The sequence below is a fragment of the Lathamus discolor genome, chromosome 5, assembly GCF_037157495.1.
Source record: "Lathamus discolor isolate bLatDis1 chromosome 5, bLatDis1.hap1, whole genome shotgun sequence".
Taxonomy (NCBI): Eukaryota; Metazoa; Chordata; class Aves; order Psittaciformes; family Psittacidae; genus Lathamus; species Lathamus discolor.
The window spans coordinates 123,714,256-123,740,605 of record NC_088888.1 but is presented as its reverse complement, the minus strand read 5'-3'; the positions used below and the strand labels follow the sequence as shown (position 1 = coordinate 123,740,605).

The 26,350-nt window shown below is 44.5% G+C and overlaps 1 protein-coding gene across 3 annotated transcripts; it reads right to left on the bottom strand.

Moving 5' to 3' along the window:
- Positions 1–223: 223 nt before the first annotated feature.
- On the bottom strand, positions 224–25,585 carry PPP4R3B (protein phosphatase 4 regulatory subunit 3B). Of its 3 annotated transcripts, none has more exons than XM_065682481.1 (16): positions 25,178–25,585; positions 24,107–24,162; positions 17,512–17,610; positions 15,567–16,187; positions 12,151–12,228; positions 11,233–11,349; positions 10,155–10,271; positions 9,701–9,832; positions 8,693–8,795; positions 7,616–7,657; positions 6,799–6,957; positions 5,959–6,128; positions 4,444–4,583; positions 3,832–3,995; positions 3,174–3,376; positions 224–1,928 (listed from the first exon to the last, which is right to left on the bottom strand). In XM_065682481.1, the coding sequence occupies exons 1-16, from the start codon at positions 25,317–25,319 to the stop codon at positions 1,833–1,835; spliced, it is 2,439 nt and encodes an 812-aa protein (XP_065538553.1). In that variant the 5' UTR covers positions 25,320–25,585; the 3' UTR covers positions 224–1,832. The 3 variants fall into 3 exon arrangements, with proteins under 3 accessions (XP_065538553.1, XP_065538552.1, XP_065538554.1); XM_065682480.1 differs by having other exon boundaries at positions 3,832–4,016; positions 25,178–25,584; XM_065682482.1 differs by having other exon boundaries at positions 3,832–4,016; positions 25,197–25,584.
- Between the last annotated feature and the right edge of the window lie 765 nt (positions 25,586–26,350).

The following is a 26,350-nucleotide window of genomic DNA, read 5'->3' as shown; positions in this document are numbered from 1 at the left end:
ACAAAGGGCACCACCACTGTCCCCAGGTCCACTCATCCATCAATGCTCGTGGCTACCTTATGCACCGGGAGGAGCTCACACATTCCCTCTGGGATTTCATCTAGTGGTATAGAGTTACTTTTCAAACTCCAAGGATAACTAACCTTTAAAAATCCTCTAAAATGGCCACATTGAAAATTCAGAGTTAACTTCCCACGTGTAACAAACCAAACCAAAGCAATACTTATGGAATTACAGGGTCACATTTTAATTCCTGAATTTTACAGTTCAGCATTAATATCACCACATGTATACAAATGGTGTAAAACAAGTACAGTGGTATTTTTAATACAAAATAAACTTCTGTTTTATGGAAAAAAAACTATACTTCATATCTACACAGACAGCCCATCTTTTTCCAAACAATAGCTAAAATTAAAACTACCTACAAAAAATCTCCAAAACAGAGAAACTGCTTCAGTTTAAACTATTCCAGGAGAAATGGACCCATAACACGTATTACGAGTGATCTATGCGGTGGATCGCAGCTGGTTTTAACCTTTCTGACACGTCAGTTGTCATTGGGAAATCTCCTCTCACTTCCTCATGATCTCAGATCACACGTGGGCAAACTAACATTAAAATATTTACAGTTCACTCACTGCTCTCGGACATAAAACCTGCACTGTTTGCCTCTACCCACTCGCCATCAACTCACCTCGATTTGTCACCGTTTGCTCACCTACGTGGAATGTGCTTTGATGGGTTAAAAAAGCAGCTTTTGTGTGTCAGGTGCTGCTTGTGGATCCCGCCTCAGAGCCCGGTGTTCTGTGAGGAACAATTATATCTTGGTCCAAAGTGACTTTGGTGTTAAAAACGCTGCTCAGCTCATCGCGGTGACCAATGTGGTAGTGCTGCCCATGACCACTTCAGTTACACCTCACCAACGGGGAAGGGCTCACTGCTCCATGGAGAGACAGCTCACCTCACATCCCAGACAGCAATTCCAATCGGGATCCTTCCCACCGCGAAGCCGGCGGCTGGCCGGGTGCACTGCTGCCACACGAGCAGCTCTTGGAGGTACTGTGGAAGCGCCTGTTCCTTGGCATGGCTATTACTGGATGTCGAATTGGAAAACCGAGCAAAACCATCTGTTTGGAATCCAGCTTCCATTTGCTCCTCTTGAAAACTACAAATTAAAACCTTCTTTTGAACTGGTTTAAACAACTCAACATGCACTGGAACTGCAGTGTCCCTCCCTCCCTCCGACCAACCATGAGAAATGTCATTTAATCGCTAAGAAATGGTCCCCAAATCTGGATTGTTCTGCAAACAGAGTTAGTTTTCCCTTAAGTTTTAAAAGAGGCATTGCTAAAAGAACACAACGGACAGCACCATTACAAAATTAAGATTACCAGGTTTGAAAGTGAAGCTTGAATTGTTATTTTTTCTCTCCTAGTTCTGTTAAACACCGGGGAAACCCTGCAATAGTATTTAAAAAGTGTTTACACCCCCTTCCCTCCCTGCCCTCCCGACACCTGAGCCTTTCCTCGCTGAGGAGCCAGCATCCAGGTTCTCTGAATACCAACCCACTGCTTTTGATTTCATTTTGCTGACAGCCTGAATGGCAGACTCCTGACTTACTAGAAAGATATTCAGTTCCTTGGAAGCTTCGTGTTTACAGAACTAACCCTTTCTAGCTGATACACCGAGTTTCTTTTGCTACTCCTTGTATTATCTTATATACTCATGGGAGAAAGCTTTCTGAATCAGATTCCTTTTTAGCTCTTAAAACAGTTGCAGCATTTGAAACCCCATAATAAAAAGTTTTTATTCCAAAGTTTTGGTTTCATTTAGGAACCCAAACGAGGTCTTTTTCTTGGAGATGCCTCCTCCTCTTCGTCATCATCTTCATCATCGGGATAATCCACGAGGCCAACCAGACTTCCCTGCCGATTCAAGAAAGAAGGAAAAAAGAAAATCCCACGTTGAAAAGAATACCCAGGAACATGCAATTTTAGTTCCTAACCCCCACCAACCTGCCCAGGACACCCATGCCTGCTGCAGAATATTTCTTGGTGATGCCGTTTTCATTCCAAGACCCATTTGTCTTGAGAACGTTTCAGAACCTTCAGGTTAAAAAAATACTGGAATCGTGCCTCTGGATCAGGCCTCAGGATTATTTAGAAACCACTTTTTAAGCTCCGAGCTGGACAGTCCAAATCTCAAGTGCACAAAGCACATCCCTTCTGCTGCTGAGCCTTAGGGGACTCGCTGTTCTGTAGCCTCTTGGGAGCTCACAGCTAAAGACTGAAGCAACACATAAGTGAGTAAGAGAGAAGAGGGATCACCTACTGCATTCCATCTGCTTAGAGACCCTTTATAATTCCCCCATGGGGAGGAGCACTAACATAATTCAGAAAAAACCCATCTCACACGCACAGAGCATTAACTGGACAGTTAAAAAAGTGAAGGACTGGGCATTATGTGGAAGATGTGAAATTAAACTGTGCCTAGCAGATCACCGATGGACTCCAGTCCCACCCAGTACTTAATTAAACCTTACCCCAGACTAGTGACGGTTTAACTAGACAGGACTTTGACTGAATTCATACACAGAAAAAAATAATCACAGAATCCCAGCCTGGTTTGTGTTGGAAGGGACCTTAAAGCTCACCCAGCTCCAACCCCTGCCACGGGCAGGGACCCCTTCCACTGGAGCAGCTTGCTCCAAGCCCCTGTGTCCAACCTGGCCTTGAGCACTGCCAGGGATGGGGCAGCCACAGCTTCTCTGGGCACCCTGTGCCAGCACCTCAGCACCCTCACAGGGAAGAGCTTCTGCCTACGAGCTCAGCTCAGTCTCCCCTCGGGCAGGTTCAAGCCATTCCCCTTGGCCTGTCCCTACAAGCCCTTGTCCCAAGCCCCTCTCCAGGTTCCCTGCAGCCCCTTCAGGCACTGGAGCTGCTCTCAGGTCTCCCCTTCAGGAGCCTTCTCTTCTCCAGGCTGCCCCAGCCCAGCTCTCTCAGCCTGGCTCCAAAGAAGATCTGCTCCAGCCCTCACAGCATCTCTCTGGCCTCTTCTGGACTGGCTCAAGCAGGTCCTGACTCTACCCTTACCACACCCCATAGGTAAAGCCTCACGATGCTGCTCTGTGCCCTACACGAGGACAGCAGCTTTTGTCCAAGTTCTCCCACCTTGGTGGCTGTCACCGCTGTGGTCAGGGTTGTGTTCTTTGATGAGGAGCCATTGGAACTTGCTGGTGACGTCTGAGCTGCCACAGATTTACTGTTTGCACTGTTTGCACCATTGGCTGTGCTGGCTGAGTGGGAAAAAGTGAATTTGAATCCTCCAGCTGAAGTCCTTTTAGGAAGATTCTCTTTGTCTTCACTCTCCTTAGCTGAAGGACAAACAGTGTCACACTTAAGTATCTGCTGTACACCATGGAGTACAATCCACATCACAGCCAAACCCCATCTTATTTCTTCAATTCAGGTTAAATCAACAGCTGCCCACTAAGCTCATGGAAAGCACACCAACATTCAGACTGTGAATGGCACAGATGCCGCAGGGATGGGGACACTGCTCACTCAGCACACACAGTACATATAAGTTCTGCTTTTGAATGTCATTTAAATCAGATGCATGCTTGGAGCAACCGAAGTCATTACTTTAATCCTAAACTAACTTGCAAAGACATGTTAGGAATTCATTACCTAATAATATTCATTACTACAATGAATACCCTTACTCCTGCCTATGATACAGAGCATGTGCAACTGGTTTGTTTACAAGACACCCCGTGCATCTGCCACAGAGAATTCCAGTGCTGAGAAGCTGAAATCAAGCCAATACCTTTTTTAGTTTCCATAAATTTTTCATAGCTATCTGGAAAATCATCCTCCTGTTTGGACTTCTCAACTGGAGGCACAACAGCTTCACCTTCTTCCTCTTCGTCTTCATTGAACCACATTTCTTCATCCTCCTCTAAGGCTCTTGCATCTCTGCGAAATCTATTGCTACGCAATATAGATGGAACACTGTAAGAGACACAGGACAAGTGATTCCAGTTTCGCCTGCTGGTTCACACTCAGCTGGGATCACAAGTGGCTTCTCACACTTCAGAGTGCATTCAGTGCACCTGACAAAGTAGTCCAGCTCCATCCCTGGGCCTAACATCACCGTAAGCATCACCAAACCCCAGCTGGCAGGAAGGCAGACCGGATCCTAACTGGGAGTGACAGAAGATCCTGCTCTTTGTAAGCTCAGAGTTTTCTGAATATAACATTTAATATACTGACAATTAGGATCTGGACCTCGGGAGGGCCACACAGCAAGTCAGCTGGGGTTTACTCTGACTAGAGAAGCTTTCATCAGCAATCAAGAACCACCCCAATCCCATCCTTCTGCCTTCATTTGCCGTTTAGGGAAGAAGGAAAGCTTCAGACTACCTAATCTGGGTCGTACCTGTTCAGCTTCTGGTTTTGTCGGTCTTTCTCTTGCTCGTATTTTGTCTTCAGTCCCTTGAACGTCTGAACATACTCAATAGATTCAAGTGCATTATAAAAGTTTTCAACTATATGTGCAATAAGGGACTTAATATCTTCCTGCAGAGGAACAGAACAGGGTTTCAGAGTCAAATATTAACACGCAGGAGTTGGGAAAGCTTTAGAGTTTAGTTTTAAAAGTAATGGGTTCAGTGTCCAGAGTCAAATCATGATTGTAAAGAACAAATGTGAAGTAACCACATTAGTTAATAAATTATTAATTAATAATTAATAAAAAAGCTGAGATTGAGAATTAACTGTTAATTCCTCATATGAACAGACAATACACTCAGTACTGTCCCTATTCTAGCTGTGATAGTTTGATTGAACTATGATGCTTTCTATCTAGGATTAACCTTGAGAGAAGCAGGAGTTTAGCTGTGCCCTGCCCTCCACAGAGGTTTAAAGCTCTTTCCAGTCCTCAGTAACTAAAACAGCACCATGGGATGAGGCACCTTCTGGTCACTCACCCTCTAACAAGCCTCACCAAATCGAGCCATCTAATGTTCTACCACACTGGAAAAGTCACCCAGAGACACCACACATTTCCTTCTTGCTGGAAGATAGCAGCTAGGATACCCTAAGACTAAAATCCACCCTTCATTTTCACAGACCACAAAGACTCCCTGAGAAAGCTCCCACACACCAAAACATCTGTGCTGAGTGGCTCAGGAGCTGTTGCAAGTCCTTGTTTTGCACCCCAACAATACAACCAACTGGGTGCTCCTGATCATCCTGTCTGTCCTGTCCACATCCATAGGGTTCCCACAAACACTGCCAGTGGAAGAGCTACTGATTCAAAGCTGACACTGGCCAAATGTGTTGGATTTTAAAGGACAACGATCATTCACATTTACACTCAAACTCATCCGATTTAGAGCCAACAATCATAGAATCCCAGCCTGGTTTGTATTGGAAGGGAGCTCAAAGCTCATCCAGGTCCAACCCCTGCCACGGGCAGGGACCCCTTCCACTGGAGCAGCTTGCTCCAAGCCCCTGTGTCCAACCTGGCCTTGAGCACTGCCAGGGATGGGGCAGCCACAGCTTCTCTGGGCACCCTGTGCCAGCCCCTCAGCACCCTCACAGGGAAGAGCTTCTGCCTAAGAGCTCATCTCAGTCTCCCCTCGGGCAGGTTCAAGCCATGCCCCTTGTCCTGTCCCTACAGGCCCTTGTCCAAAGCCCCTCTCCAGGTTTACTCACATATAAAATACTTCACTGAATTCCTCAAAGTCTGGTCCAGAAACAAACAAGTCTGTGACAGGACAATGCAGCAAAACAAGCACGAAGCAGCTCACCCTCTTCCTCTCTATTTGGATATTCATCCATGGGATTTTTAGGTTGTGATTTTAAGTAGTGATGCACTGTTTCAGGGAAAGATCTGCAGTTTGTATTTCTACCTCAGGCATCGCACACATGTAAGAGCTGCTCAACTTACCACTCTGATGAATTCAAACAGCTCAATCACAGCAGAGTTGAGCAGATTGTACCTAGTTCCATTATCCAACAGAGCATTTATAACTGGTTCAAACAGGTTTCCCTTGATGATGTAACGGTTATAAAATTCATCTTTTAGGCCAATTATCCTCCTCATAAAGCGAAGAGCACCTGTATGAAGAACGAAATTCAAGGATTTAACAACCACATGCCAGGACTCCAGTATCTGCTCCTCTTGAAAAGAAATCTGTGGTTATCAAGAAGATGGTGTGCCCCAAAGGAAGAGCATTAAAAATCACTGTCTTATAGTTCAGAAGATGCATTTGCTGACAGGTAACCTTTATTTCTTTCTTTGACTTCCCGGGGCATTTGAATTGATCAGGGTCCATTAATTTCTGTTTGATACACAGCAGCAATAAACTTCAGCACAAGCAAAGTTAAATTTTTAGCTCATTCCTGTGCTTTTCTGTGTTCCCCTCCTGGAAGCAATCCCTAAATTCACAACATTTCCTTTGCTCTCCACAAGGAGCTCTACGTTCCTGACATTAAGAAATTACAGCATTTCCATTTAAATAAGACAACTGATCACAAATGATCCTTAAGTCATCAAGACTTGAGGATCACTGTGGACTTCAAAAGATACACGTCCTCCCACCACAATGGCACTGGTCTACATCAACAGGTATCTGCTACCTTTTCTTCAACATTACTTAACAGCTAGTCAGAAATAAACAGCAAATTAACATGAATTTGGAACCGAAGTATAAACTTTTACTTCTACGTATTCCAAATAGCACGTAAAATGCCTCAGAGAAGGAAATCACAACAGCTCCATACTCACACAAGGCCAGAAAGGTGTGTTTTGAATTCATCAAGACCAGTACTCTCCTTAGCAAATCTTTGTTCATAATGTAGTTCTTGATGTGATACGTGTGGTGCTCCACACAAAAAGTCAGCAGCTCCAAAATTAAGGCAAGTAGTTGTGCCGTTTGGTAATTATCTGCAGGAAAAGTTAATGCCTTAAGTTATATAAAGAAATCAAAGTACTGTCATGCACCAAATCATCACCAAGCTCAGCTGCTCTTTCAGCTCCTGACACTGGATTGCTTTAGGAAATGGGACACTGGGACAGAACAAAACAACCACCACGAATTCGGCTTTATTTCCCCCCTCAGTCACAAGAATCACCCTGAACTGGCAGCAGGGCTTGTCCAGGACCAGCGAGTCACTGCTTATGGCAATCCAGACTGACTCTGCAGTTAACAGAATAGAGCCAGTCAGACCTGTCACCCTGTGAACCTAGTTAGCAATGGCTTTTCATAAGCTCAAAAAGCCTGCACAGATAAAAATCCAGCCTGTAAAAGCTCAGCATACTCCTTAGTACATGTTCTGTTAAAAAAACCCAAATCCAGTAGCTCAAAAGTAGGTAAAAAATGTTCAAAATCATACAATCATAGAATGATTCGGGCTGGAAATGACATGAAAGATCATTCCTTCAGCTTCCCATCATCTCAGGTGAAGCAAAGCACCTGCACCTACTTCAATAAAGACTATTTAAAAGATAAAGTGTGGACATACCTAACTTTTTGGGGGTTGTTTTAAATAAAACCATCACACAGAGCAAACAAAACAAGTTTAGAAACTCAGTCAAAACTTACCAGGACAAACTGTATTACTCTTTGTGGACCCAACTACTGCATCTGACAAAGAGAAAAGAAAGCCAAAAATCAGGAAAAGGTTTCCAAACACTGTAAATATTTAACAGAAGGGGATAAACGGTCAAACTTTTCATCGAATCCCAGGTTTCTGTTAGCTGCAGGGAAATAAAGATGCAGCAAAAATGCACTTTCTATATTCAATTTACATTGCAAAGCTTCAAATTCAACCAGGTGAAAACACATAATCTAATACTTAGGAACATTATTCCTACCTCAGCTGAAAGAAAGTGCCTGGTCTCAATTTTTCAAATAAGATTATGAGTTCTACACACACTCTGCAAGTTCTGGTTTTGTATAAACCCCATAAAACATTCATTTTTGACCTAATGTAAGATGGGCGAGATGAAATAATGTTTTTGCCAACTACATATTGCTTTGATTTAATCTCTGGAAAGAACACTGGGAACAAACTGCCTGGAGAGGCTGTAACTATGTTACATTTCAGTATGCAAAGCACCAGAGGCAAACTGGTGAGTGTTTGTTATCTGCTGCGCCAAAAGAGATTCCAGTTCTGCTGCTGTGGCCAGGGAGAGTTAGAAAGGGAACAAGAGAAAGGAGTTCCACTTGTATTGCTTTGAAGAGATTTCTTTTAGCATTTCTATATACAGCCAAGGGAAAACCAGTCTTAGCAGTTGATCACCTGAGCACCCAGCAGCTGGAATCACGTAACCACTGATGTCACAGGGTTTTGTAAGCTTTCAGATAAAATTACCTCTCAACTAAACACACTCTCTGCTTCACAGCAAATATCCTCTAAGATTATACTAGTAAAATAAGTACACAAGTACCAAAGCGCATCCAGGAGACACATCTTTCACAAACCACAGTGAAAACATACATTAATGCTCAAAGCTGCAAGAAAGAGCTACTCAAACTCTGCCCACAGAACCCCATCACTGGGGGAGCACCAGTTCTTAGCAGGTGTATTCCCAGCTCACACCATGGGCTCATCACTGCTACCAGGACTGGAAAGCACTTGGAAACACTACGGGACTTAAAGGGAAAAATGAACATTACCTTTTTCACATTTATCTTCTGCTGTATTGGCCAGAAGTGGTGCAGTGAGAACGTGCATACAATGGTTGTAGAAGAAATTGAGAAATTCACTTTTTTCTGTTTTCTGAAACAAGCATAACTTTATTAGACCCTGGCATTTGTATATAACCCTTTAAATAAGAAAGGGTAACCTAAGAAACAGCCAACAAAGAATTCTATGGACACCTTCAGCTCTGCCTGTATATTTGGTTGGGCCTGCAACACTGTCACTAAAGAAAGATCTGTTTCTTTATTTTGGGAAAAGATCTGCGAGACATCACACCAACCCAGCTATCACCAAAACAATCCCCACCACGGATGCCAATATACACTGAAAATACATCAGTGACTCAAGGTGCTTGGCAAAATTTGCTTAAACTGTTCTTAAATGCAGTAATTTTATCCACGACAACCTGCAAACCTTTTTACACTGAACAAGTATCATCTGGTGCATCCTATACAAAATATGTGTATCAATATGTGACTAAGAGTACAATCTGTTTTCTTACATGGAGTATGCATTTAATTACAAATACATTGTACTTTGGTTTGGATTCAGAATGTCAGCAGCTGAAACAAAGGAGTGATCCAAGTTTTAAAGCAAATTTCCACAAACTGCCTATTCATACTTTGATATCACAACACGTGTGCAATTTGGACTCCAACAATACAAATAAATCCTTTGGTATGGCACTACTTGGATCAAGTTGCATCTTAATTGGGCCACTGGTATTTAAGCACTGATTTCGTTGCAAACAAACTCTACCAGATTCTCTTCTTTCACCATGCATCAGCTAAGAGGAGTTATAACCAGACTGGTGCTGTTTCACTGAAGCACAGGACTGCCGGGTTGCATAAATCCTTGTACAATGTCACATACTTTTGATTATCAAAAGTTGATGGAATTTTAGCTTACTTTTTAGCTTAAAGTCAGTATCAGACCACCTTGCTTAGACATTAAAGTGCCTTTACCCCTTTGGATTTTCTTACATTAGCTGTGGCCAACATATTCTCTGGATCTATCAGAGTCCGCAAAAGCCCCATCAGCTGCACAGCGCCCCCGAGCTCTGGATCGGTGTCGCAGATCATCTGCTCAATGACCACGTTGATGAGGAGGATATCCTGCAATAGAGCCCAAGCAAACCACAGGGGAATCACACACAGTTTCCGTAGCAGAATGAGTTTCTGTATTAGGTTTCTTTTTTGCACAACCCTTCTCACCTAAAATCATCGTCAGGCTCAAATACAGTCTTATTACTGTGAAGAACAACATGCTCAGAAATCTTCGTACCTTAAATCTGCATTTTCTCATGTTCCTAGTACCTACATTCCGGGGCTAACTGTATCCCAAATTGTGCAGAGGTTGGTTTTGCTGTGGGTTTCCCCCCCACCCCCTATTTGCTCTAAAACTAGTATATTCAAACTCCAAACCACTTTTACTTACATCATCACTCTGCTGAGCCTCTTGCATTACAAATTCTCGGACCATGGATGGACTAAATTCTACTAGATAAGAAAATATATCCGTAGCAGCAGATCTAACTTGCAGATCGTCCATTCCCTAATAGAAAAAAAGAGAACAATTTATTAAGAGTAAATCAAGTTTGGGATTTATTATCTATTTTCCCACTTTAGAAAAGGTGCAAGGCTTTCTGTGAATCTAACAGCCCTAATCAGGAAGGAACCATTTCTATCCTACTTGCTGGAATACATAAGACACTAATAGTCTGTACCTGTTATCCACAGTTTATTGATTTCATATAAAAGGCCCAACTGCACAAATCAATTCATGTAGATGTTTCTGTACTCATTTATAAACAAGAATTAATAATTTTTGCTAAAGTATGAGATTTTCTCTGATAACTGAATAATTTCTAAGCCTAAAATATTGACGTAACAAGAAACATTTGGACTGGTCCGGCCCTGGAAAAGAATAATAAGATTAGGGTTCATCTAATCACTGAACATCCTTCAGGGAGTTCACAGGTTGTTACTCTACAATATAAACCTCCTTGAATTTACAGTTTCTGAGTCACAGCAGCACTGGCACATGAATGACAACAGTCAGGCAGCAAGAGCTGCTCCAACCAAAGGAGTGAAAAAACCCATGTTCTCACATTGCTGATTAAGATGGACTAATCTGCTTTAGACCTCTGCAAAGACAGGATTAGGTGATCTTAAGATAGGAACAAGCTAACAGGTCAAGATCAGCTAAAAATACTTCTTTGGCATCATCCCAATAACAACAACAGAAAACACATCCATCAAGCTGCCACATGAGAAAGAGCAGCCTTCAGCTTTCACACTGAGTTTACTACAGACTTCTCCAATGTGCGAAGTAAAATAGCATTAGCAATAAACATCTTTTGGCTTCTGAATTGGAAGCTGAATAAACTTCCAGCTTTCAGCAGAGTGAAGCTGTGCAAACTTACACACACAGGGGCTCAGCGGTACCGAAAACATGGTTAAATGGCTATGGGGGGTTTTACTGTTGTTAACATCAGCTCTAAGTTCTCACTCACCATTACAATTTCAAGGGCTGGAAGAATTCCCAACTTTGCCAAAGTTTTGAAAAATGCATCTCTGTTCTGAGGTTGTAATGTCTGGGAAAACGCACAGAATTCCTTGAAAAAGTTAACCTGTAACAGGGAAAAAAGTCAGGTAAGGTGTATTTGATGCAGAAAACGCTCTAGGAGAAACTACTCCCATGTGTATCAGAGTTTGTGTACTGGCTGGCATGGTCCTTCCTAGAAAATGGTTTCTTCTAGTTCTCTCCTCCAACCTTCACCAACGTCAATAAAGTTAAAGAGAGTAAAAATGAACTAACAGAAGCTTAAGAGGTTGAAACTGACTTCGGAAAGAAACACAAGGACCTTGTAGTGACTCCTTTATCACACCCAGCATGTGAAGGGTTTATCCTCCTGCCCGGTGTGCCTTTTGTTGAGAAGGCCAAAGATGCTTCCCTTGCCAACAGCAGGATTTCAACAAGGCTATTTGAGCTGATAAACATATTGAAGAAGAAATAATGTTTGTAATATACATATATTCAGGGACTAGTGGTAATCCTCAGTCATAGGACTTTAAAGGTCTTTTCTGAATGCACAAAGTACAGTGACAAAAGCAGTGTTTAGATGACAAACAGAAGTGATGTGGTACATTGACGAGTACTTGGAAGAAACCATACCCTCAAGTCTAGGATGTCAGCTCAGTGCTAGTACTTTCTCAACGATAAATTAATCATTTAGAACAAACAAATCAGAGTGAGAAATATTTGTCTACTGAGTACGTAAAGGAAGACTGAGCTACACCGGAAACGGTTCTGTGGTTACAGAAACGCCCCAGTGACTGCAGAACCACAGCGGCACAGTTTCTGTCACTATTTGTACATAATCTCTGTAGTTTAAAGCATTCAGAGAACCACCCCGACCTCTCTGACTTACCAGTTCACACCGTTTGTCGTCATCTGTAGCTTCATCTGTTAACTGTGCAAAAACTTCAGACAAAAATTTCTCGTCTTCCTGCGTGACACATAAAGAGGAACAGGATTTACACAATGCCTCTGGAGAGTTAAACCATCCATCTCTACTGGATCCCACACTGCAGGAAGTCAAACTTAAGCTTAACTACGATGCTTTATGACAAACAAAACCCCATGCACTAGTAGATCTGGTAGATAAAGGAGTTTTTCTTCCTTTTCTCTCCACACCTCCAAGACTTTATCACAAAAAGGGAAATGCAGGAGCACACACCCAGGAGGATCATTTCCAGTGTATTATTTCAGGATTCACTCTGTGCTGGAGGCAGAGAATAGGTGATAACTACTGAAACTGCTCTCTGAAGGACCCATGCACTATGATTTGTCCCACACTACAGACAAATGTCTGTCTTTCACACAATGCCAGACTGGTTTGTGCTGAAAGGGACCTTAAGGCTCATTCAGTTCTAAACCCCTGCCACAGGCAGGGACCCCTTCCACTAGAGCAGCTTGCTCCAAGCCCCTGTGTCCAACCTGGCCTTGAGCACTGCCAGGGATGGGGCAGCCACAGCTTCTCTGGGCACCCTGTACCAGAGTCTCACTTTTGCTCCATGCTCCCTCCCTGCGCGTTCATGAAACCTTCCAGGGAACACGTATTTTGGCAAGTGTAAGCCTTTACACTCTTCACTTCTTTCTATACCCTAGAAACTGCCAACCAAGACATTTTTTACCTGCTGCACCTATGCTGCTCACACCACAGGGTTAACATGTCCTGTGTAGCAGTTACCCTACCCTGGGTCTGCAGAATCACAAGCATTTTGTCCAGCCACCTATGTCTATGTGTCTAGATGAACACATGATGAGTTTGCTGCAAAAGCTCCCCCACTTGTAGTTCATCTTTTCCGAGTATCTCTTGCTTTTCATATTCAGATCCTCTGCTACTTATTTTAAAGTATACATAGGACAATGTTTCACTTCTTGTTAAGCATTTCAAGATCACACCACTGCTCAGTATCAAGAGGTACTAAAAACAAGGGTGAACATCATCTCTCAGCTCTTTGGGCACTTTCTGCCTGCTCTGTACATCAGTTTCTCTCAATGGAAAGAGTGTTGGCATTCTCTCAAATCAACTGCCTCTATTACCTTTTTAAACACAATACAAATCCTAAAGCAAATAGTAACGTTACGCCACAGCATTACAAAATGATGCATCACTGCTGATTCAACTCTGCAAACTTTACTTATGCACTGAACAAACACGAATGGAATAGCAGCATGGCAATAAATATATATAGAAACGTTACATTGCATAATGAAGAGGGGGATTATTCTCTGTTTTCCTGTGTGCTGCTGTTATAACCTGGCTGCTTTTTAGGCTGTGACGGAAGACAGAATTTTTCCAGTTACAGGAATACCAGCCAAAGGCTCAGCATTGAATTCCTGAAAATTGTAAGAGGTGGGGAAAGAAGTGCTTTACACCCAAATGATACCCGGAATCAGCTTCGGAGGGAGCACAACATACACACACTGAGTAGTTCACTCTGCCTTTAACAGCTTAATTAGGCCTGTTAACAAAAAATAACCCTACCACAACCAACCTCAGACAGGCTACGGACTCCCTGCTGCAGAACACCTGGCAATGGAAACATCTCTTGCTTGTCTAAGGCTGCTGCACAGTGTAGTTCTGATATCCTAAGTACAGGATGGATCTAGGATTGTTTTCCATGCTCACTCCATGCCCTTCATCCACAGCAGCACCGGGATCTACTGCTTCACAGCACTCAGGAAGGTGCTTTACTACCACAGCAAACACAACCTGTTACTCCTATAAACCCCACTCTCCTAGGGAGTGTTGCTGGAGTATGTAGGGTGAGACAACTTCCAACACATTCACCAAACCCAAAGGAGCTTTAGAGTCCTTGTGACACAACAAAAAGGTGATTTATTCCAGGGGACTGTGAAAACAATCTTAAACCTGAGGTCCACACTATCACGTAACCCTCCTCCTCTTCCATGCTATCTCTCCCACATGTGCTTTTTTCTTAGCTTGCAAGTCTCAAGGCAGCTCAAAGGATGTGAGTATCAACATTATTTGTAAACCATCACACAAGTCTTCAAAACAGACAAGCAGCCCTACGTGCCACATCCTTTCTCCACTGTGGCAAGGACAGCAGCAACAGAGCGACAAAGAACTGACAAAAGATTTCAGAACCTTCTCCAGAGAGTACTGCAGGTAACAGGGAACCATAGTGCTCTGTTAAGGCACAATTAAATATCCAGTACAGTAAAACCTAGACGAAAAATAAGGAACTTCACAGAGTTAAATATCACTAACTGTATAACAGGACTGTGGCCTCAGGAGAGTAACAGTAATACATGCAAAAGAATAAAAAGGCAAATCTTTATTTAACACAAAGTCATTAATTCTGCACGTGGGATTTACTTTCTACTTTCTGGCTGAACAGGAGAAAGAAGCTGGAAAAAAGCCCCAAAGCTTATTCAGGCAATTCTCTGCAATTCTCCAGTTTTGTTTTTTTTCCCCCAGTCCTCTATGGCATTCTGTAGCAATATTCCTGATGGTAATGTCACTGCTCCAGCGCCCCTCTCCTTCCGCAATTTTAACTACTCTCCTCTCATACATCTGCCTATTTTACAGGCTATCCACACTCAAGCCCCACAGGTTTGTGGTATTCTCTTCTAAGGACACAGACCAGAAATAGGATAAATCCACTTTGGTATCCATCAGTTCACAGAACAAAATGGGAAGTGAAAAGACCCCAAATGTCATGTTCACACTCAGCTCTTTACCAAGGCTCCTTCCACAGGCCCTCCTGGTTGCCACACCTAACTATTCTTAAGCCTGCTTCTGATCACAAAGTGTGCAGTAAGTTTTTCAATGTAGTCATGTGCTGGTTATTTATTAATTAGTACTTTTGGATATCAATATGAAGGGAAAAAAACAAACTATATATATATATATATATATATATATATATATATATATATATTACACGAACGTTTGAAATTACCATAAAGTAATAGCAGTATAGCAAGAATGGTTCCAAACATGCTCTTTTGAATCAGATTCAGAATGTGTTATGTGTTAAAAAGTTGCTTGTTCCCTAAAAACCTACATAAAACCAGCTCAAGCTGCTCAATATGGTGCTTGTGAATCAAGAACCTTTGAGTGTTTCCTGAAAATCTATTGTTACCTGAAATCTACCATTTCTAAAATACAATAAGGGGAAGCACTGAAACCATTACACAAACGAAAACATCAATGATTAACTCACACAGTGTTAAAGAGCTGTAACAGATTGTGAAACTACAGCTAGAGATATCTATAGATGATCCATCTATAGCATACTGAAACCCACTTACCTGCAACATACTGACAATCTCAACTTTGTTGAAGAAAATAAAGGAAGTGAGGGTGGAGAGAAAATTCTCTTCAAAAACAGACGGTGTTGGCAAGATGATGTCCTGAATGTACTGTACCCTGTAAGTCTGGTGGATTTTTTGCCTGAGTTCAGAGTCTGTTATAGGAATAACTTCCTTAAATTTTGCCGTTTTGGTCAAGAACTCCCTGTGCCGTTTTGGCTGAGCCAAAGACGGATCGTACTCCAGGCATCCAACAACGTCCATAATACACTCATCGGAAAACATCACCTCAAACAGAGTTGCTTTGTTGAGGAACAAAATTCCTCTAATAATTTCATACAAGTGATGTAAGCCTTCGGTGTTCTCCAGATTCTCACACACTTGGAAAAGCTGTAGTAGTTTTTTAATGTAGCCTTCATTCTCCAAGGCCAGTGCCAGCTTTTCCCTACGGATTGGCGAGGAGAGGACAGAGGTAACTAGGTCAGCAATCTCTTCAAGTTTGTTGAGTTCACAAGTAGGAAGGTCGATCAAAGGACTAGTTTCAGGCATTTCTTCTATGTGCTCCTCTTCTGACTCAATGAGGTCCTGCGTGACTTCCACTGAAGGATCCTTACCTTGGACCTAAGGAGAGAGTGTGCACAATTACCAACTCATCCCAAAACACAGATAAAAATCATCAAGTCAGTAAACGAAATAGTATGTGCAGAAGCACTTCTATACCTTCAGTTGCATGGAAAACATTGGGCCATGCAGAGGAGTAAGTTTGCTGCCTCTAAGTTCTCCAGTCAATACTACTCCAAACCACTCTATGATTATCCTCAATAGTATCAAAACCCAAATAAAACCAAACCCTAACAGCATCCCAAGCACAGAAAGGCATAAAGAAGAAGGGCATCAGAATACCTTCTTTCGTTTTCTCAATCAGAAGGCTGTGAAGAGTTAAACTCATGGTAAGAGAACTCACAACAATCCTGTTGCTATGTCCCCCACAAAGAACATGTTACCCAGGAGTCTCCAAGGAGAAGGCAGGAGGGTTCTAGAACCTGATGAAACAGTAAGCCTAATGGCTGACAAGGTCTGATCACACAAAACCCTTCCTCTCAGACTGGTCACTGCCTCAGTCCCAATTTAAAACCTGGACTATGTATTAGACACATCGACTTGCCGTTACTAGCACCAGTTCCTTTCAACAACAGCACTTCAGAACTGGCTGAGAAAACACTGTATCCCAAAGCACACCAAGATTAAACTGTACCTAAATTGCCTAGTTTGGAAACCGGTAGGAAATCTGAGTTGTGTCCTTTAGATAACAGCTTCACATTGCACCAGTTCAAAACCTGAGAGTAAATCAAATTCCAACACCAGAGCCCAGGTTTCCTCTTTTAAGTACACTCAGGTGTGATTCCATTGACTTGTTACTTCCAGAAAGTAGAAGATCTAAACTGTTTTGTAATGAAACAACGAAGATTGAAACATCCAAAAGACACAGATAGTCAGCAAGACTTAAATCTTGATGGAGTAAATGTCACTGACAATTCTGAGCTCCTACAGCACCTCTTTGTCTCTCAGTGAAACATCTACATCCTTACTCATTACAACCCATTTTCAGACCCACCACGCTCCAACAGGTCACCCGGGAGAAGGACAATTAAAATGTGGTACTTTGGCATTCCCCTTTTTAATAAAGACAACAAGCCAACCCCTCTAAAATGCCCAAGACCTGAGTTTCGTCACTACATTGATTTTCAGAAGCATGAAATCAATTATGAAAACAACAACTTTTGTCAATAGTGGCAACCTATGACCTGACACAGAAAAGCCACAGAAAACAATAGAATATGTGCTTATTTTACACAGCAGGTTGAAAAATCACAGCACAAATAGAGGAAGTCACAGAAGACACTAAAACATCTGGAAGGAACAGAATACATAAAGTGAGCTGTACCTGGCAGATTTTCTCCCAGATTTCATCACAACCAGCTTTTTCTTGAAAACTCAGTGCTAAATCATAGTTCTCTGCTTCTGACCAAACAATCAGGGTGTCCTGTTTAAGAGAAAACCAGAAAAGTAAGTGATGCTGAAGCAGGTCCACACTTAGTATCAACCTGTATTCTCTTAAGTCATAGGCCTGAAGAAGAAATAAATTAAAGTTACACTTGCCCAAACAGAACGTAAGACACTAAAACATTAAACCACCTTTTCTTCCATAAGGGACATAGCCTTCCTCTTTTACTATTTTATGACCACTACATCTTGCATATTAGATATTTAAATATACATTTTTCATAGCCAAAACACTTATAATGACATTTTTCCACAACATAATCGTGTGCCAACAGTCTTGGAAAGGGAATGTAGGAGATGAGGAAAACCTGCAATAAAACAGCTTAAGCCTTTTCATATTTAATACAGTAGAAACAAAAGACCAAGATGACAGTGTTTCCTCCTCAAGAGTTTAACAGAGCCTTGCCAATGTGAGAAATAATGCCAAACTAATGCCAAAACATTCTTTTCTGCATTAAAAGACACACAGTGCGACACAAGTTCTTACTAAGTTACAAACAGTTGCCAACAGGTATTTTCATGTGAGCAAGGATTTTTCCTGTTACCACTGACTCCATCAATCCAACCTGAGCATTTGCACAGTATGACTGGAAGATTCGCTGGAATTTATGAATAAACTATAAGTGTTTCTTTATGAGGGTGTATTAGGACACTTGCTGCAGTGTGAGGACTGTGAGCCTGTGCTTCCACATTCAGCTATGTAACTGTCCTGACTTAACCTCAGTTGGCAACGAAGCACCATGCAGCAGCTCACTCGGAGAGAGAGCTGGGAAAAGGTACAGCCCACGGGCTGAGGTATGAACAGTTTAATAATGGAAATAAAATAATGAAGAAAAGAGAGGTAACAAAACCAGAGTACTAAACCCCAAGACAATCAAGTGATGCTCAACACAGTTGCTCACTACTCACTGACGGATGCCCAGCCTGACCCAAGCACAGCTCCCATGCAACTCCCCCCTAGTTTCTGTACTGAGCTTGAGGTTCCATGGTCTGGAATATCCCTTTGGCCAGTCCAGGTCAGGTGTTCTGGTTCTGCGGCCTTCCAGCTTCTTCTGCCTCTCTCTCTCTCTGCTGGCAGAGCATGGGAAAAGTCCTTGACTCAGGGTAAGCAACAACTAAAACATCCCTGTGTTATCAGCATTATTCTCATCCTAAATCCAAAACACAGCACTGTGCCAGCTACGAGGAGGAAAATCCCTCTATCCCAGCCAAACCCAGCACACAACAGTTCAGCATCCTACAGTAAACTCATCTTCATGCCAAACTGCAAACAGAACATCTCTCTGCTAACGCTGCAGTACATTTGATGAGCTCCAGCAAAACAGTTCCACATTCCAATGAGTTTCTTGACTAAAAAAAAACCCCAAACCAAACCATGAGCAAGCCCTTGCTGAATGGTCAATAACGTAATTTACTTCCCTCATTCACAAAGGTCAGTGTTCACCACACAACTTACAAAGGCTTCTAAGTCTTTACTTTCTGCATGACTTTTGTTGTAAATGAAATATTCGAAGTGATACCTTTAAGCTAAGCAACCAAAACCAAACAATATCCCAGTGGCTTACAGATACCTCATACACCTTAGGAAACTGCAGGGGCAACAAGAAACAGACCCTGCCACTGCCCCTTCACATCTTCAAAAGAACTTCTTGGTTCTCTCTGTGCACCAAGTGACAAGAAATCATGAAGCTGATTGTTATGGGCAATGTAGGTGATGATGATGAAGCTGACTGGTTACTATCTGTGTCGTGATAACAATGAAGCTGATAGATTGCTGTCTGTAAGGTATTCAGTATGCTAAAAGGCTAACCCATGACATGGTATCATACAACTATCCTGTTACCATCCTTCATGTATCCACCAAAGACAGGGACAAAAACAATTACTACCAAGTGACTGTTGCTACTCTTGAACCTGTCAGCCAGAATTCCTTAATTGTTTTTGATCAAAATCAGGTTAGATGCTTAAGCAGATCTTTGTTAATGCACTTCTGTGCTTACACAGGTCAGGGAGCACCCTGTATACACAGGGAGACAGTATTTCCACTGGCAGATGAGAGGGGACTAGCGCTTGGGACAGGACTGCTGACAGCATGGACAGCAGATAAACTCCTCCACCAGCATGGCCATCTGAAACACACACCTCTGCCTCCACTAGCATCACTTTGCATAGTTATCACTATGGAACAGGCATGAAAATCAGCATTGCTGATATGGCATTAATTCTTCATTTCTACTGTCTCTCTCAATATCCATCTGCAGTTGTGTGTTTTGGGGGGGATGTCTTTGCCTTTTCCTTTTTTCCTTAAAATAGCTTAGCATAACATCTTCTTACAGCAACATTGTTGAAAGTGCCTACCAATAGGTCAATGGATCAGCTTCCTTCTCTCAAAACAATCACAGGTCACATGAAAACCAGCACCATTTGCACAAGTTCAATTTTTCCCCCCTTTCTCGTGTTTATATATTCCTTCCCTGTTCCGAAAAGAACTGAGCTCACTGCACTACCGTTTTAATGCTATTTGTGAGAGTTCATTTATACTGCAGTGTCCTACATTACACTTCCACTTCTATCCTACAATCACAAATATTAAGAAGTAGTGTCTCTGCTTTCGGGCTGTGATTCACATAAGCAAATGGTACAGCTTCATATAGGTGCCATGTCTTGTGCAAACAGCTGTCCACCCTCACCTCCTCCTTGCCAACACCTGAATCTCCATGCGCCCTTTTAGAGTGAGCAGTTGAACTGGGATTCATTGAAAAGCAGTAACTGTCAGCTGCAGGCACTGAAAAGCCTGATCAGCTCCATGGTCAGGCTCTCTTTCAGAGGTTAATCAGAACTTGAGTGTTCGTAGGTACAGTTTTATGGCTGTTCCAAACCCAAATCCTGAAATGTTTACCCTTGAAACCTTCTGTGAAATTACCAGTGCCCTGACACTCCACGTCAACCCACTTCCAGGTAATGTGAGACTCAAGAGGTGCCTCAAAGAACAAAGAAGGACACACACAAGAAGAAGTTCTATTCACAACCCAGAGCGACTCAGGTAAGAGATACAGTGCCATTACTTAAAATGACTGCATGCATCCATCAAGGCTGCACCCAAAATCTGGTGGGAACTCTTGAGTTACTGAACGGTGCTTGTGACAATGGTGCCCCCACAAATCACAAGTCACATTTCTCCAAAAATACTTCTGAAAGACTGAAAGATGGTTTAATTAGAAAATAATTGTCTAATATCAATATAAAAGCTACCCATTTGTCACACATTTCCTGCATGACCTAAGACAACCCACAAAGCCCACAGACAGACATCCTCTGGGCCTAGCTGCTGCAAGAAGCTCCCACTCCACCTGCTTAGATCAGCACCCACGATGTGTCCCACTGACAATCAGTGCTCCTTAATTCCATCAAACACAACGGAAAACCAAAGAGGTGAATTCAGAACAACTTAAACTAAGAGAGGCGTTCAACCCCTCTTTGGTGTTGGTCCTGGTTTGCACAGTTATCTGCTATTTCACACCCCTCTGGCAACAAGAGGTGTTTTTCAGTGGAATCAGTTCCTACATGGAACCCGTCACACAGTAACACCAATACTCACACTGGCATGAAAAAGGAGTGAAGCAGCCCCTTGGCAACACTCAGGCTGGTTGTTAATAACACCCCTGCAACTGTGTTACATCCCAGCCTCAAGGAACTCTGATTCAGCCTGGAGCAAACTGCTCCGTTGCCACATGAGAGATGGCAGCTCTGCAAGAGGCGGTATTTGCACACACTGTTCATCTCTGCTCTGGAAAGAGGGCACACCTCAAGGAGTCAGCAGCAGAAGGCAGTGTTCACAGCCAGGATCTCTGCAGCAGTTTGGAGCCGTGCAGCCAACGCAGCTGAGAACTGCCACCCTCGGAGCTGAGCTGGAGGAACAAAGCAGAGGAACGGATCCATTTGACTCCAGCAGAGGACACGCTCTGCTGCCAACTGTGCCAGGGAACAGTAACCTCCAGCACAGGGTGGAACAACACTGGGTGTGGTAACAACTTCAACTGCTCCTGCTGGAGCCTCCAGAAGCAGCTGACCTGCTCCTTGGCCAACACAGGGTGTCCGGTGGAGGCAGGGAACTCTCAAAGCCTGCACCCCGAAATCCAGGGGATCGAAAGCTCTTCAGGCTCCAGGGCTCTCTGCACACATGCCGTTAGAGATTCTTTCATGTTGTGTGCTGTGTCTAATCCAAGTCCCATTTCTCTTGAGAATGAGGCCACAACGACAGTCTGCCCAGCACCCAGCAGAACTGGATTGTGCACAGAAGCTGGTGACCACAAACCCGATGTGAGAAGGCAGACACAGGCCTGCCTTGTTCAGTTAGCCAATAGTTACAGCATTGCTAAGCACACACAGCGCAATCCTGGGAATCACACAATGACACCCAGCAACTAGAAATCAGTTGGTTCTCTTTGTTCAGAGTGTTGCTATGCAAATCACAATGTGATAACCACACTGTAAGTCTATTCAAGTGATTCATATGAAAACAGATGTATGGGGAGGGGACGCTTCCTCTCCATCAAGCTGCATCATCTCGTGGCTTTCTCCAAACCCAAAATGATCAGCATCTTAATAACAACCTGAGACTGAACTCTGGAAGTGAAGGAAGAATTTCCTCCGTGCTGCCATTCACCTGCAAGTACCTGCCCTGGGCACATCAGTATAGCCTCCAGGTCCTCAGGCTACCTATGGAACAGACATCAAACAAGCAGGCAGGGATGCTGAAGAAAGTTCACCCCTCTTCACCTCTGGCTATCCAAAGCATTTTGCCTAAATCTTTCAACTGGTTTAAAAAGGATCTGTTCCTAAGATGCCCAGGTTTGAATACACCAATCTTTCAGCAATGAGATGGGAATGCTACATTAAGGTCTGCTTTTTGCTACTCTACTCAGAGGCACATAAAACTAGAGGACAGAGCTCTGTCAACTGAAAGCTGCACGATTTCAGAGCTCAGACAAACCTAGAAGTTGTCTCTGGAAATCACCAATCATTATTCCTCTTCAAAAAACCCACCCTAACCCAAACTCCTTCAAGAGGGTGCAAGCACTTTCAGTCACAAAAGCATTAGAATCAGTAATAAAAGCCAACCAAAATAAGCCACAGCCTAAAACTACAACCAGAAAGGCTTCCCCAAGAAAAAAAAGACAACAAAAAGCTACTTAAGTCACTTGAAACTTTGCTACCCATTAAGTAAAGGCTTTCAAATAATCAGTTGTATGGAGTTACAAAAACAGGCTGCAAAAGGAGGTGCCTTAAGCTTGCACAGCAACATAATGTGCGCTCGTATTTCATTATGTATCAGTTTCCTCCGCTGAACAGGAAGCGGCTCAAGGCTGTTGACTTTCAGAACGCTGCAGTGCTCCATAAAGACCACCCTCTGATGGAAGCCCACGACTGTCACCCCAACTAAAACCACCAACACCTACTGAGTGACAGGCGGAAACCACAGAAAGCAGCTTTCTGAAAAGCCAGGCCCAAGTCTCCGACCTGCTCCTAACCTAAAGTGAGCCAACCTGCGCTCACGAGCTGACACAGGCCCTTTCCTCAAGTTCTCAAAGCATGCCTTGTCACCAAGATAAACCAAATCACTCAACATTTGTCTCTGTGATTTAGAAAGAACAAAATTCCTGTTTCCTAGTGCTGAAACACTTCTGGATACCCTAATGATGGAGAACAGCGCGAAACACTTAACAAAAGGATCAGAATCTGCTGCAGAACAAAGGAAGAGACAGGAAGAACCCCAGTAACACTCAAGAGAACAATGCAGGCAGAGACACCAAAAATTCGTGCCCAAAGAGGAAAAAGACATTAAAAGTGACAGAAGCAAAAGAGATTTAGCAAGCTGATTTGTTCAGTGGATGAAACAAAAAAGACTCCCAACCGCTCAACTCCTCTGTTTTGCACAAGGCTTACCCCTAGGAAAGGCAACTGTGTGAGTAACTCACCATGGCCACTCACTTGACTCGGAGAGCAGCAGTTTTCAAGGCTTCAAACAAAAACTATAAGAGCAACAATGAAAGAAGTCCCACAAAGATTATCTCCAGAGAAAGAACTGCAGAAGTAAACAGGCTGCAACAGAACTGGCCAAGTTCTACCGTCCTCATTCAACAACTATTCCATGTGGCATGGGACGGGAGAGAGAAGTTAGGCATTTGTGTTTCTGTTTCTCCCATAATAAGGTCAGTATTTATCTGGATCACACATATTCTCTTTAGAGCCTGAAGTCCAAAAGGGTTTTTAAGGAGACCCACATTTTCATCTCTAGAATGCAAAGTATCACAGCACATCCAGGCTTCCAAGCAAGCTGTTCACCTATATGGAAAACGCCACTGACAATTCCACATCGTGTCACTTCCCTTCTTCCCTGGAAAAGGCAACTTGAGCATAAACCAATCCCTCAGCACCGGTAACCATAAAGGTTAAAGCCCAGCAGTAATACTTGCCTGCTGTTTCTGATATGCAGTATTTGGATTTATCTTCGATTCTAACAGCAGTGAACCTGCAAAAGGTATGAAGAGACACCGAGTTTAACAAAAGACACATCTGCACAGATCTTACAGCCACCTCCCACGTGCCACATGCTCAGCTTAGTCCAGAACCATCTTCTCCAAACACAATTCCCTTACAATAAGCCAGGTAAGCCAAAACTCAACAGAAAGAACCACATTAAGATGTATTTTTCTCTTGTAATTTAGAGCAGAATTGTCCGGGCGGTGTTTCTGGGGTGACAACCAGCTTCTTCACAGGCCTTTCAGCAAACCCACATCAACCAGCACCAGGTAAGATGCTGCCCAGCTCAGAAATGCTTTTCCCCACAGGAGCCACGTGGGCCATTTGCTTTTATTTCCTTCAACTGTCCTTCAGAAGTGAATCATCCCGACACTGTGAGCCCGGGGACTTTATCTTGTGTATGCACGTAGTGTATGTATCCTGGTAACAGCTCGGCAGTGAGTTACACCAGGCTTAGGTGGTTTATTTAGCACATTAGCACCTGTTGGCTGACAAAGCGGCAAGCTTGTACCCCCCCCCCAATCAGAAAAGAACCTTAAGGTGACTTTAAAGTGCAACAGAACACGAGGGATGCCCCGTAACTTGGACAGAAAAGGCATTTCTGGGGAAAAACACAAATAAGCAAGTTTTTATGGGAGGGGGAAGAGCACTTTAAGAGCAGCCAAAATCCCCCTGAAAGCGAACAAAATGTCGCCACACGTAACGACTGCCTTCAGCCCTGCTGCCGGCTAGGGTGCGGGAGGGAGCTAAGGCAGCGCTGCGGCTCCCGGGCGGAGGAAACTGAACGGAGACAAGAGCTAAAGGGAATAAAGGGGATAATAACAACAACGACAACAACAAAGGGCCCGGCGCCTCCCCCGACGGACGCGGGGCAGCGGGGACAGCAGCAGCCGAGCCCGGCAGCGCCGCGGCCCCACGGGCGAGGGCAAGGGCCGGGGCCCCGGGCAGCGAGGCAGGAGGCCCGGGCGGCCTAGGCCTGCGCTCAGCCCCGGCCACGCTCTCACCGTCCGACTCGGCGCGCACCAGCAGCGACATCCCCTTGAGCCGCTCCACGTATGTGGAGGAGACGTGCCCGGTGCCCCTGTCGTCCCATTGCCGATCCTCGTTGAGGGTGTACACCTTCACCCGCCGACGGGTGTCCGACATGGTGCAGCCCCGGCCTCGGGCCTCCGCGCCGGGGCCCGCTCCGCCTGCGGGAGGCCGATGGAGCGACGGGGAAGCGGGGCCGCCGGGCAGCTCAGGGGCACCGCGGGGCCGTTCAGGCGCCGCTTGCCATGGCTCCCCGCCGGCCGCAGAGCGCCGCGGCCCCGGCCCTCGCTGCTGCCGCTCCCCAGCCCCAGCGGCTACCGCGGCGCCGCCGCCATCTTGTAACCCGACTCTCGCCGCCTTTCTCTTCCTCCCCGCCCGGCCACGGGCTCCCCTCGCAGGGGCTACGGCGGCCGAGAGCTGTCAACAAACCCGCGGCGGCGCGGGCGGCACGGGGCGGGGCAGCGGCTGGGCCCGCCCGCGGGCCCCGGGGGAACGGGACCGCTCGCAAGGAGCAGGGGACGGGACGAGGGGAACCGGGCTCAAGCTGCCCCAGGGCAGGTTTAGGTGGAGCTGAGGAACAATTCCTGCCCCAGAGGGTGCTCAGGCATTGGAACAGGCTGCCCAGGGCAGGGCTGCAGGCACCGGCCCTGCAAGGGTTCACAGCCCGTGGAGACGAGGCCTCAGTGCCATGGGGCAGGGGTGGCCTCGGCAGTGCTGGGCAATGGTTGGACTGGATGGGCTCGAAGGGCTTTTCCAGCCCGGGTGATTCTGTGATTCTGTGATTCAGTCCCGTGCGTGTTTGCGGTCCCTTGCGAACAGTGTCGCCTCTCCAAAACACCCTTAAAGTGACGATTATGCACATAAAATACATACACAGCCCCTGAGCATCCCCCTCGCAGGTGTGTCGGCACCACCACCGCGGCACACGGCATCCACACGCACAGCGGTGTGCGGACAGCACGGAAGTGCTGGGGGGAAAGGTGGCCCCTGCACCCCAGAGCCGCAGCCAGGTTCTTCTGCAGCCGCTCCAGCCCCTCACCAGCACCGCCTGCGCTGTACAGGAGGCTCGGCAGCCAAAGGGGAGATGAAGCCGTTCTGCGAAGCTTCCCAGTGAGAGAAGTGTGCTGAACGCGTCCTTACAGACCCTG